The sequence below is a fragment of the Thermobia domestica genome, chromosome 12 (assembly GCF_964235325.1).
Source record: "Thermobia domestica chromosome 12, izTheDome1.hap1.1, whole genome shotgun sequence".
In the NCBI taxonomy this organism is placed as follows: Eukaryota; Metazoa; Arthropoda; class Insecta; order Zygentoma; family Lepismatidae; genus Thermobia; species Thermobia domestica.
The window spans coordinates 135,484,544-135,497,879 of record NC_137465.1 but is presented as its reverse complement, the minus strand read 5'-3'; the positions used below and the strand labels follow the sequence as shown (position 1 = coordinate 135,497,879).

At 33.6% G+C, this 13,336-nt stretch overlaps 1 protein-coding gene across 1 annotated transcript in view; it reads left to right on the top strand.

Annotated features, from left to right (window-relative positions):
* Nucleotides 1-13,336, top strand: part of LOC145666671 (ras-specific guanine nucleotide-releasing factor 1-like) — a 997,934-nt gene that overhangs the window by 730,791 nt on the left and 253,807 nt on the right. The window contains exon 6 of the mRNA XM_081734144.1: nucleotides 10,240-10,469. Coding sequence (XP_081590270.1) covers nucleotides 10,240-10,469 — 230 coding nt within the window. The remainder of the gene's footprint in view (nucleotides 1-10,239; nucleotides 10,470-13,336) is intronic.

Here is a 13,336-nt window from a genome sequence, read left to right as displayed (position 1 = left end):
GCATATAATAATTTGCATAAAGAATTAAATCAGTTTCGACTGGCCTTGCAAAGTAAGGAAAAAGGAAAGTGTAAATTACTTCACACTCAACTGTTAGTGTCAAGTCAAGAACTAAGAGATTGCTATTTAAGATTTATGAACGAATGTAGCGAGAAATCAGAACTTTTGCAGTTAACTCAACAAAATGACAAAATAATATTAGAGACTGTAAATATTGTGGTTGCTCAAATGTTGTGTATAATGTTGTTTATAAGTGGAATTGTAAGAATACTAAGTTGTTTAGTCACATCAGCAACTTTTCTAATGGTTTAATTTTTTTGGATTAATTATATTTTGAACCATTAACAAATAATAATTCATAATTATACTAATAGCACAATATTTGTTATACTGCTTTTACATATATTGTAAACCATAAAACATTTTAAATATCAATTTTGTTTTCGCATCCTTTTAAGTTAACATAGACAGGGCTCCAATGTCTGTAATAAATGCAATACACCATATATACAGGGTAGACCATTTTGATTCATCCACGGGAATATTTTGGAAAGTATATACCGGACCAAAATAACTTTACAATGAAATTTGTTTGTCATAAAGGGAGACATTTTTCGCGTACTCTTTATACCACCAGATTGACAATGTTGCATTCCAACACAAAGTTGTATTTTTTCAAATGTCACTACCTCAAGTTATTACAAATTTCAAATCTTCATTTAAAAAGAAAACAAGCAATACCACACTTATTGTTCAGGGTTGTAAACTAATAACACTATAGTATCACAAATATTAAAAATAACCTAACTTTGAAGGTTTCTAAAATAATGATAACGCAAGTGAGACGAACGGGACAAGGCATATCGAATGCACCTTAGTGTCAAATACTATCATTATGATCTGACGTATTTCGAATAATTGGAAGAAAATGATAAGCAATTGAAAATTACTTACAATGGCGTAGTGTTAACAGTTTTTGGCAGTTGTATTTGTAACAAGTTCTCATAATTAATGATTTTAAGCAGTCTTGCCAACTTTAACATTAATTGCCATATCTCTCCAATGGTTTCAGATATCAAGTGCTGTAAACGGAATTATGATCTTCATGCTTTTTGAAAACAACTTACATAATTAGATGTGATAGTTATCTATGCAATTTTACGAAATGAAGCCTTTCGAAAAAGTAAAATTTTTAATTTCTTATAACTTTATTCACATTAATTCGAAATATGTCACATCGTGACTGTAGTACTTGACACTAAGGTACATTCGATATGCCTTCCCTCGCACCTCACTTGCGTTAGTATTGTTTTAGAAGCCTTCAAAGTTGGGTTGTTTTAAATGTTTTTCATATTGTAGCGTCGTTAGTTTATAATACTGAACAATAAATGTGGTATTGCTTGTTTTCTTTTCAAGTGCAGATTTGAAATTTGTAATAACCTGAAGTAACGACATTTGAAAAATACCTTTGTGTTTAATTGGTAACACTGTTCATCTGGTGGTATTAAAGAGTAGGTCAAAATATGTCCCTCTTTGGGCTAACAAATATAATCGAAAACTTTCCTTGATTCGACTTGTGGTTTTCGAGATACTCCCGTGGATGAATTAAAATGGTCCACCCTTTGCATATAAAATGTATTTTTGTCGGTAATATATAAAATACTTCAATATATAGCAATTTTATAATAATATTTGAATTCTCTGACCTCAAAAACCTATGATTCGACACCAAGATGACTTTCCTAGTGACTTAGTTCCTTAGTTATGTATGCTGATTGTTTATTTGGCGGCCATATTGGAAAATGGCGTCTGTGGAGATAAGCGACAATAATTGAGATGTCTACCCACGAAAAAGCAGATAACGATAGTTTGAAGAAGACGATACAACAATAAAACTCCGTGCACCTACAAATTTTTACGGGCATGTACTGTGGATCCAGGACTACTACTACGTTGTAAAAATAAATCAATAACAATTTTTCGTCGTAAAATATGAATATGAAAAGTTTAAAACCAAATAGATTTAGGTTTCCTTATCTGCTGAAACAATGAAGAATTTAAGTATTTTAAAAAAATGACAGAAAAATACAAGTTATAATGTGAAATGTTTATAATTGAAGAAATAAATTTGAAAGTTCAAAAATGTCATGTTAACAAGAAATGTCAAACAGAAGTCAATTCCATGAAATAAAATAAAATCTTCTTGTCTTGACGGGTTATGTCATTTTATTTACAATTATATGAAAATACGAGGAAATGAAATTAAGTCAACACAAGTAAAAAAGAAAAGCGGGTAAATTAAAATAGACAAACGCAAACAGTACAAAAAAAAAAGAATGCCGAAATTATTTTGTCTTGTTCTCTCATTTCTCTGAAACTGAATTTTCCATGAAAGCATCAAAGTATATAAGCTAATTTAACCAGTTGGCAGAGCGCAAAATAATACAGGTTTTCTTCTTAACGAAGAACCTAGCACTTTCCATGCATATGTAATGAAGTAGAAACACTATCTGACAGTAAAATAACAAGTAAGTAATGAATTTAAAATATATGAAATGAAAATAAGTCGAAATTTCTATTAACTCCCTAATTCATGGTACTTTTGTTAAATCAATTTTAAAGGCATTTACATAAGAACTAGATGACTCCCAAACGGGAGAAAATTAGACATATAGAAAGCCACAAGTACAATATATCCAAATGCGATTAAGCGTGATGAATTTATTGTATCTTAATCTTATACACTGATAGATTCTCCAGCATCACATACTATTGTATTAAAAACTAGGGAATATCTGTTAGAAGAAATGCTAATTAGTGAAAAGGAAATTTCAGAGCAGTAAAAGGCTTACATGCAATTACTTTGCATACAATAAAGCCAGACAGGACAGTGGCACAACCAGAATTTTTTGTTGGGAGGGGTCAATACTACAAGCCACCACGTCCATCGTATTGAACAGGTATTACTCTTCATCCGTAAAGACGATAATAATTATCAAATATTTCCACCTATATTTGCACCTATAGAAAAAAATGATAGAACTAGATTATCTCTATAAGCGGAAGAGTACAGATGAAGTGTAATAACAAATTTTCATGCTACATCAATCATTTCACTGTTAAATGAGTATAGTTTTATTGAGAAAGTTTACATATGTACACTCATGTTCAAAATTATTGTCGCATATCTATAAATGTGTTCTTGTAAGAATATAATTTGATAATGATTTTGTAGGGTACTTTTAATACTGATACTATGTGTATAATCGGGAAATGTATACGTGTGGTAAATTTCATAGGAAAATAATTAAACAAGAAAATTATAATGAGTAAAACAAAATGTTGCTAAATGGACAAGAAAATTTTATTTACGTTTTATTGATCTTATTCATTGCTCTTTTGACATGAAATTTGCCACATACATGTCTTTGTCGATTATACACATACTAACATAATAGGAAATACCGGGCGAATTCGTTATCAAATTATATTCCTACAACATTTTTATAGACATGCGACAATAATTTTGGACATGAGTGTACGTTGAGTTAAAAAATTTTGGGAGGTCCGAACCCGGTGGACCTTGTGGGTGTGGGTGTGTGGAGAGGGGCTGAGTGAGCAATGCCCACCCTAAATTATTTTCTAAATTCGGCACGCTGCTAGTATTTGACGAAAGTGTTCTTTTCCGTTACCAATCATCACTGCGAGAAGATTAATAGATTTCGGTGACTTTACATTTATATACTTCTTTACCTTATTATTTTGTTTAATATTTTATTTATATTTTTGCAGCATAATCTCCAAAATGGACCATTCAGTATATATTGTTACATAAGTTCTATTTCCAACCAACGAGCTCCTCCGTGGCTAAGCGGTTAGCATACGCGCCTTTGGCGTGGGAGACCCGGGTTCGATTCCCGGCGGGAGCTCATGTGGTTCGGATTCCACGTTAATCAGTAGGTCCACGTCTCATGTAGCCTCGCTGCTGAACGGGACGTTAAACTCAAAATCAAATCAAATCCAACCATCGTACTACTATCTTGGTACTCTCTTTTTGCGTAAATATACGAGGTCTGTTAAAAAACAGAACTTTTGGTATAAAATCTGTATTGCTCATTTTACAACATTTTAAAAAGCACCGTCTATCTCAAATTAGTCCCCTCTGTTAACAATAAACTGTTCCTAATGTCTCTTCCATTTTTGAAAAGCCTCTTGGAACGCATTTTCTGAGATGCAGCGCAGGTCTGTGTATCTCCTTTGGCATATTGTTCTGTATCTCCTTTATGGTTTTGAAACGACGTCCTTTCGAAGTGGTTTTAAGGTCGTGAAACATCAAAGAGTCTTCTAGGGCTTGGTCCGGAGAATAGGGTAGATAGGGTACAAAGGGAGTTTGATATTTTGATAGATAACTATTGCTGGGGGAGCGACGCGTGAGACAGCGCAGTGTCATGGTGCACCGTCCAAGTCTGATTTTCCCACAAGCCTCTTCCTGCGCATAGCATCCCTCAAATGCGCTAAAATTTTCATGTGCAATTGTTTGTTTACCATCTGACTGCGTGGTACAAATTCATGATGGACAATGCCTTGCAGTCAAAAAATAACCAATATCACCTTGATCTTTGACCGATTTATTCAGTCCTCCCTGTGTGCTTACTTAAGTAACTGAAATGACTGTAAAATGTTTGCTTAGTTTGTAGTAAAACTTCACACACATACACACACGTTGTTTCCAAACTCTTTCATTGTTATCTTTGTCACTAATCCAACGGACAGCTTGTGCTCGTACTCACTTCAGTGGCTGTAACGGTCTTAACGAAACAAGGCAAATGGCAGTTTGTTCTCTAAGCTTGCCGCTAGGTGCGTACAGTACACGCAACGTGTTCCCTGTGCTGGTTAACGAGCTATTTCAAAAGTTCGGTCTTTTTCAAACACACCTCGTATTTATCATTTGTGCATTTTAATTGTTTTTCATTTTTTATATTTCTTCTTTTATGAGATTTATGTTATGTATGAGCTACTAAATAACTATTCAGTATATATATATATATATATATATATATATATATATATATATATATATATATATATATATATATATATATATATTTGTTATATGAGATGATATTTCTAACAACCGCACCACTATTTCGTTGTATATTTATTATTTTTCTTATATTTTAAATTGCTTTTATTTTATAATGTATATACAAATTTGTATTTTTATGGAGCTTTTGTGCAGTAAGTATTAACTGCATAAACAAACATTCAGCATATGTTGGTTGACATATGGAATACTTCAAACGGCATATATTCCGAAGTTGGGCGTCCGCTTTCGTCAAGTTTTTTCTGTTATCTCCTTTCCACGCTTTCTGCAATTTGTTATTAGGTTCATTAATCCGTGCGCTTCACAAACTTTTAAAAGATTTTGCTCGTTATCAATGTATTCCTTCACAAATGTTAAAATTGCTAGTTCATTGCCCTTGTACATTCGCCATGTTGGTAACATAAATGCTCGTTTCTTTCCCACAATGCAACTGTTCGGTTACCTTGCGCCAAGTAGTTCCCTCCGCTCGCCATATAGTCCCATGTTTATAACCGTTTATATATAACAAATAAACAGATTTTTCGAGACTCTTATATATTATCAAACACACAAACGATCAAACTATCCATATATTTCCTGTAAATTTTAAAAAATTCGCTGGAAACGGACGCCCAACTTTGGAATTTAACCCCTTCAAACTACCGTACTATTTATTTACCTAGGTAATTAGCCTGTTTCTGCTCACTCTTTGCATTGTAGTGATGCATTTTCTGCATCACATTTTTATAGGATGATTCTGCATGATGGTGAAAATTTTGCATTACTCTGGTTCTTTCACAGTGAATCATTTTGTGAATCACTTAGTCGAAGTAGTTTAAGTGCTTGTTCCTAGATTTCACGTCAATATGTTTTCAGTCATTTGTCGTATAACCTTATGCTTGGGCTTCTGTCCAGAAATTCATGCCATAAGTTTTAACAAAATAATACTTCCCGTGTAACAAACGGGAATAAAATAAGTATTTCTGAAACGCAAAGAGTTTTAGCATTTAAAATTAAACACTTCCGTTTAGTAGCTGCGAAATTTTCAATTATATCCTCAACATCCAATGTCAATGCTGTTTTATGATCGATGTCGATTTAATGTCATTCCTGTCTCATAATAGAATCCTGTATGATTTTAACAGCTTCATTTTACTGAGGGACTGTTCAAACAGTATGACAAATAAAGGAACTGTAATCAAAGTTTGAAGTGCACTTGTCATACTGGTATAGGTCTCAAGTTCTAATGGAAGATATGTATTTTAGGATGCCTTAGGCGGAAAGATCTCCCTTTTCTTTGGCTTTCTGTGCGCATCTTATGAACGAGTGAGGTATTTATAAACTTGGTATAAGTCCACACCGTCGAGGTCATTGGACAAAATAATGCCAAATAAAAACAATATGTTTTCAGCTTTACTTAGCTTTCATCTGATTTCTGGTGGACAAAATCAGCAGCAGAACATTGGAATAAAAAAAAAACTATAATTTAGGTGCTGGGAAAAACGGTCACAAACTTGTCTGATTTTATTTACAAATTTATTGATGATACTTTTCATTTCAGCTTGTGATCAAACGTTCATCATTTACGTGTTCTTTAGACCTACATCATCTTCTAGAGCGTGTCCAAACTGTCACGTTGGTTCGCTGCCCTTTTCTTCTGCTGTTTATATGACGTGTTCCGTCAGGTTGAGATCCAAGTATTAAATTGTGCTTACTATGCTCTCCAACTAAATAAAAGGTCTATGGAAAGTCTTATCCTTGGACTGCAGACGTCTTCGGTTCTGACCAATATATTGGAAATTGTAGACCAGAAATAAAGCAACTTAATGAAGTTAAGTGAATGAATCTTTGAAAGAAGATGTCCTACATCTCCTCTGGTATCAAGTATTTCAGACGAGAGTGTCAAGCAGTTCTTCTAGTGCATCGATAATCTGTTAGTTTAGTTCGTAGACGTGATACTTTTACAATTGACATTAAAACCAGAAGTGATAGTAATTACTACTACTTCCGATTTAAGTAGAAAGATTAGAAAAGAGATAGAGTATATTCCTGGGTCGCCTAATTCATAGCAGAAAAGTGCTCCTCGCTATCTATGACAGTTTTATTCTGTGGCAATTAACGTTAAAATCGGAAGTGTGTGATGTCTACCATTTCATGTTTGAACAGATGTTAAGAGATATTATATTTATTCTTAGAACGCTAAATCGATTCAAAATATCAGCTTCTTGCTATCTCTTATCGTTTTAGCTCTATAGTGTTTATCGTTATAACCGGAAATGGTTTACTTCTACAACTTCCGGTTTGAATATCGGCCCCCAAAACGAACTTAATTCCTAAGTTTGACCCGTCTAAATCCTGACCAAATTTTGTTGTGATTCATTATTTTTTCCCAGGATGGACAAGGTAAAGATATAAAAGCGTTTTGATAAACCAAACTCCTTCAAAAATGTATCAAAGAGGCGAGAAACGATTTCCAGATTTCAGTCCAGCGACTCAATACCATCTGTAATTACCTTAATGAAACCGAAAATGGTGGATTTTTACTGGAAATTTTGTTTTCAACATTGAACTCTATAGAACAGATAGGACAAAACAGTTTTCTGCTGCGAATTAAGATCCATAGAGTTGATAAGTTGATTTTGAATTTAACATCCTTTTTAGCGGCGAGGCTATATGAAACAGGACCTACTGATTAACGTGGAATCCGAACCACATGAGCTCCCACCAAGAATCAAACCTAGGTCTTCCACACCAAAGGCGCGTACGGTAACCGATTACCCACGAAGGTCTATAGAGTAGATTGTACTTAACTTCTATTCTTCTATTGTATTACACTTTAAAAAATATAATAAAGTATTGTAAAGGGAAATAAAAGAAACTAAAGATTAATAAATAAGAATAATGTATGCATAATGAATTTGATTAATATTCTGAATGTAAACCTAATAACTCAATAAAATACAAAAAGAAGAAATAATACAAATACGACACAAAATATGTGAATGCTAAATGATATCCAAATTAGCATACTTAAACCATGGTATAGTTAGTTATTCTTTTTCCTGACTTTATAATTAACGATCTGATGCCTGCTACTCACAGACTTCTCCATCGCTTGTTCGAAGCTCTTCATGTAGACTGAGAATGATATTTTTGGATGGAGTAGAATGAAAGAATCCAAAATCCAGAGTGAATGCTAGAAGTAGAATGATGCGTTGGCTAAAAGTTTGTCTATTTTTTATATGCATGATTATCCTCGTTTTTCCAACTATTTTTGCTTTTCTAGAAGTTTTTCTCTCTGTAGTTTTGAGTCTGGAAAATCCACATAACATTTCCTGACAAATATTGTTGTCATGCTGAGAACTAAAAATAAAGTGTTTGTACAACCTAATTTATGACAAGGTGTTTACAGCCAAGTTAACATGACGAAAATATTTGTCTGTTTTGACTGCTGAGATACATATTATTTTTGTCACTTTTCACTGTTTCGATAGTGTTCACCGTTTCCACTCTCCTTTTTGCAAGTAAAGTATTTGTATTAAGCATACTATTGTATGCGTATATTTCACCTGTCCATTATATCATGTTAATGCAAACAAACTTTTATGCGTTTATTATATGATAATTGAAACCGGAATTAATTGAAATATAATGCTCCTTCCAGTTTCTACATTGGTCCTTATAGAGCGGAAACAGTAATTGATAATAAAGAACTGGTTTTTAATATGGATTCAGGATTCCAAGATATCTATCTAGACTTCATCTCTGTCCTTATCATTCCATTGAAACGGTAGACTTCATCTCTGTCCTTATCATTCCATTGAAACGGTAGACTTCATCTCTGCCCTTATCATTCCATTGAAACGGTAGACTTCATCTCTGCCCTTATAATTCCATTGAAACGGTAGACTTCATCTCTGCCCTTATTCCATTGAAACGGTAGACTTCATCTCTGCCCTTATCATTCCATTGAAACGGTAGACTTCATCTCTGTCCTTATCATTCCATTGAAACGGTACACTTCATCTCTGCCCTTATCATTCCATTGAAACGGTAGACTTCATCTCTACCCTTATCATTCCATTGAAACGGTAGACTTCATCTCTGCCCTTATCATTCCAATGAAACGGTAGACTTCATCTCTTCCCTTATCATTCCATTGAAACGGTAGACTTCATCTCTGCCCTTATAATTCCATGGAAACGGTAGACTTCATCTCTACCCTTATTATTCCATTGAAATGGTAAAGACTTCATCTCTACCCTTATTATTCCATTGAAATGGTAAAGACTTCATCTCTACCCTTATTATTCCATTGAAATGGTAAAGACTTCATCTCTGCCCTTATAATTCCATTGAAATGGTAAAGACTTCATCTCTGCCCTTATAATTCCGTTGAAACGGTAGACTTCATTTCTGCCCTTATAATTCCATTGGAACGGTAGACTTCATCTCTGCCCTTATAATTCCATTGAAATGGTAAAGACTTCATCTCTGCCCTTATAATTCCGTTGAAACGGTAGACTTCATTTCTGCCCTTATAATTCCATTGGAACGGTAGACTTCATCTCTGCCCTTATCATTCCATTGAAACGGTAGACTTCATCTCTGCCCTTATCATTCCATTGAAACGGTAGACTTCATCTCTGCCCTTATCATTCCATTGAAACGGTAGGCTTCATCTCTCCGCTTATCATTCCATTGAAACGGTAGACTTCATCTCTGCACTTATAATTCTATTGGAACCAAAGTGATTGAAATCTACAAAAACTTACTGTTTAATATTAATTCCGTGACAGTAAAAGATGTAAGAAATGGCAGAAGAATTTTTAGATGTGGATTCAGAGTCCATAGAACAGATTTCATCTCCAACATTATTATTCTATTGAAACCGGTCATGCTAGATATACCAGTGGTATTCGGTTGCAATATTGAATCCCGAAATTGGAAATCTACCAAAGTTTCACAAAGTGAAACGAGATTTTTTTTTGCTGGAAGAAGATTATCAGTTAAAATTTTCTTAGTTATTTAAGTACATACCAAATGCTTTTGTATTATGTGTTTTATTTGATGTAATCACACATGTTACATATAATTCAATATTTACTTTAAATAAAACATTAGCACTTCATTTCTAAACTTTATTTTCCTTCTAGTCTTGTGTTTCGAATGGTTGAGGCGGAAGAGGAATACATGGAACAGTTGGAAGTTCTCGTTTCCTGTTTTTTGCGACCATTTAAAATGGCTGCTAGTTCTAAGAAGCCTCCTTGTTCCCATGAGGATGTCAACTCTATCTTCCTCAACAGCGAGACGGTTCTGTTCCTCCATCAGATATTCTTAAAGGGACTTACCTCGCGAATGGAGAGTTGGCCGACTCTCGTCCTGGGTAAGAATTACTAAGTGTATGTAAGTACTGTAAATATAGAAGTTAGCAACATGTGGCAATAGGAAAATATTCTAATTAATATATGGTTTCTATTATATAAAATATTTATGGTAAAATATACAATTGTAATAATAATATACTTTAAAGTATATCTTTGTATACATATTTTTAAGATGTCAAACTATGCTAAATGAATACAAAGCAGTTAGTAAATTTTGTAGAAAAACTATATAAAATTAGCAAATAATACTTTTCTATTTGTTTTCGAGTCAAACATCGTACCTAGCGAACTTTCTAACAATTTTTAGTAGTGTATTTTCCTCTTTCCTATGACTTATGAATTTATTGAAGTGTAGAGTAAATCTTCTGCACTAAAGTCAGATATGTAATTGTGCCTATACGGGAGTATATAGCGTATGCTTTCCTAATATTATACTAATCTAGCTTACGCATACCTTAAATTTACGAAAGGATGAGAATAAATTGGGGTTGGTACACGCTATATTTTTGAAAACGGTCCAGCGTATACTTGTCTTTTACCTGAATGGCTTAATGACCTATCCTATCATACCAACAATTGCTCCAGAGCCAGATACCAACAATTTTTCCGCGTGTATACGTGGGCTTTGCTTTCCGGTGGAGATATTCACCTCAGTTACAAACCCATGTAGTGGTTCTGATCTTACTTTAAACAGGAGATTCCTTCTCATATAAAAGAAAAATTTAATTTACCAACCAAATACTGATGTGGAGACTCAAAATTATAAAGAACTGTATTTATAAGTATACTTCTATTATGGATTTCAAGTGGAGTTGTATCTCAATGCACTGCTATGTTAAAAAAATCTATGTAAGATAATTTACATAGATGCACTGCTATGTAAATTATCTTATATAGGACAAATATCAGAGAGTAATGGAAAATAAGCTGGATCAATTCAGATAATTATCATTCTAATAAATTAACAATAGGATGAAATATATATATTAAATAACATGATATTAGCTGAACCTTCATCATTAATTGATAAAATTCTTATGAGCCTAAATTAATAAGTTGTGAAATGCTGTGCTTTCCGAAAGTATACAAAAATCCAATTCACTCCAAAACACAGGGTGAAGTTGATCATGGCAGATGGTGATGCGCATCATAAGGAAAACAAGTTCCACAAGCATGTGAGAGTTCTGCTAAGTTTCCTAATGACAGTTCAGAATGTAGTTTCATGAATCCTAAAAGGCAATTCCGTCCTGGCAACTATGAATCAGTAGGACTGAATATTATATTTGACAGTACTTTCTGTAGCATATTTGTATGTATATGCAGCACGACGTTAATTCCTTTGGTGTCAGTGGAAATCTATTTATGGCAAATTAAGTAACCTCTCAACAAATATCCTTAGTGTAGGTAAAATGATTTGCCCACCTTAAGAGTGGCGATAACTTCCTCTTTCCAATGTGATGCGGGAGGCAAAATCTAAGAACCTCCTTCAAATTATAAAATTCCATTCCCATGCCCTTGTTTTTTTAGTTTTGTAGGGGACTTCAGAGCTAGTTTCGTTGCAACTGCATCTAAGATACTTATTTCAATGATCCTTTAACTCCTCTATATACACTTCCATACGGAACATTCAGTTTTTGACACGCTTTGAGAAAAAGAATATTTCATGGAACTATAACTTTCAGTACAATTGCTTATATCTTCCGGTAGCTACTTCTTAAATCCTTTTCTTTCTTATGCTGTATAGGCATACGAGAGAAGAATCTATAGACAGAATTTAGAAATGTTACACGTCTCACTTCACTTCCAAATTAGCATCATTTCATATATTTCATCTAACATTAAAAACAATAATCTAAGTCACACCCTCGCAGCTTTTCGTCTTCACCTCTCATAAACCGAAAATAAAAACAATTACTGTGTACTGTGGTTTTTCTGAACTTATATCGATGTATATACATGTGAACAGTCATCAAATACCTCTCTCTTAACTACATTGATTAATTTCAACCAGGACGCAGTTAGTACATATTTAGACTTATAGCAGAGAAAAATAGAGAAAACGAATGCTATGATCCTCATTCAAAAGAGAGCACTGCACAAATCCGTTCTAACATGAAGTAACTATAACTATAACTAATCTATAATTAAAATTCATTACATAATGATAATTATGTAAATCATAATTAATATTCAATCCATTTTCGTCTTTCTACGAATTTGGAAAGATCATTTACTGTATTTTAAATTAGCTTCACTCGTTAAGTCATATATTTATCTTCTTGAAGCTGAACAACTTGAACTTCATTAACTCCAAAGGAAAGGGGGATTGTTCTCATAGTGACTGTTGTAATATATGTATCTTGTATCACGTCGTTAAGAAATATCAAGATTAAGTTAAGGAGACCCATGGTAGCGTGGTCCCTAAAGCTTCTACCTGCCAAGTCAGTAGCCCGGGTTAGAGTCTGGTGGGGATGGGACATTTTTCTTGTTCTACCCTCATTTCAATGCACCTTTGACATTTTCCCAGCCTGTTTAAAATGGATACCTGGAGCAACTTGAGAAAGTAAATATAGCTGTGACGTGGTTGTGAATCGATTATTTCATGTACCAATATTTCCTGTATCTGCCGAAGTCAAGAAAGGTGAAGCCCTTGGGTCGAAAGGGAAGCGAATTTTACTCTATAAATAAAGGTATCTATTATTAAGTCAAGTAGAATCCGAACTGTTACTGTGTCTTTACTTCGAAGAGTTATACCGGAAACAGTTTTAAATATATAGCCACGAATACAGAAAGCAAATGCACAATCATGAGACTGCGTAGAAGTAAACTATTCGATGTTACCAGACTTGATATTTATTATACACCT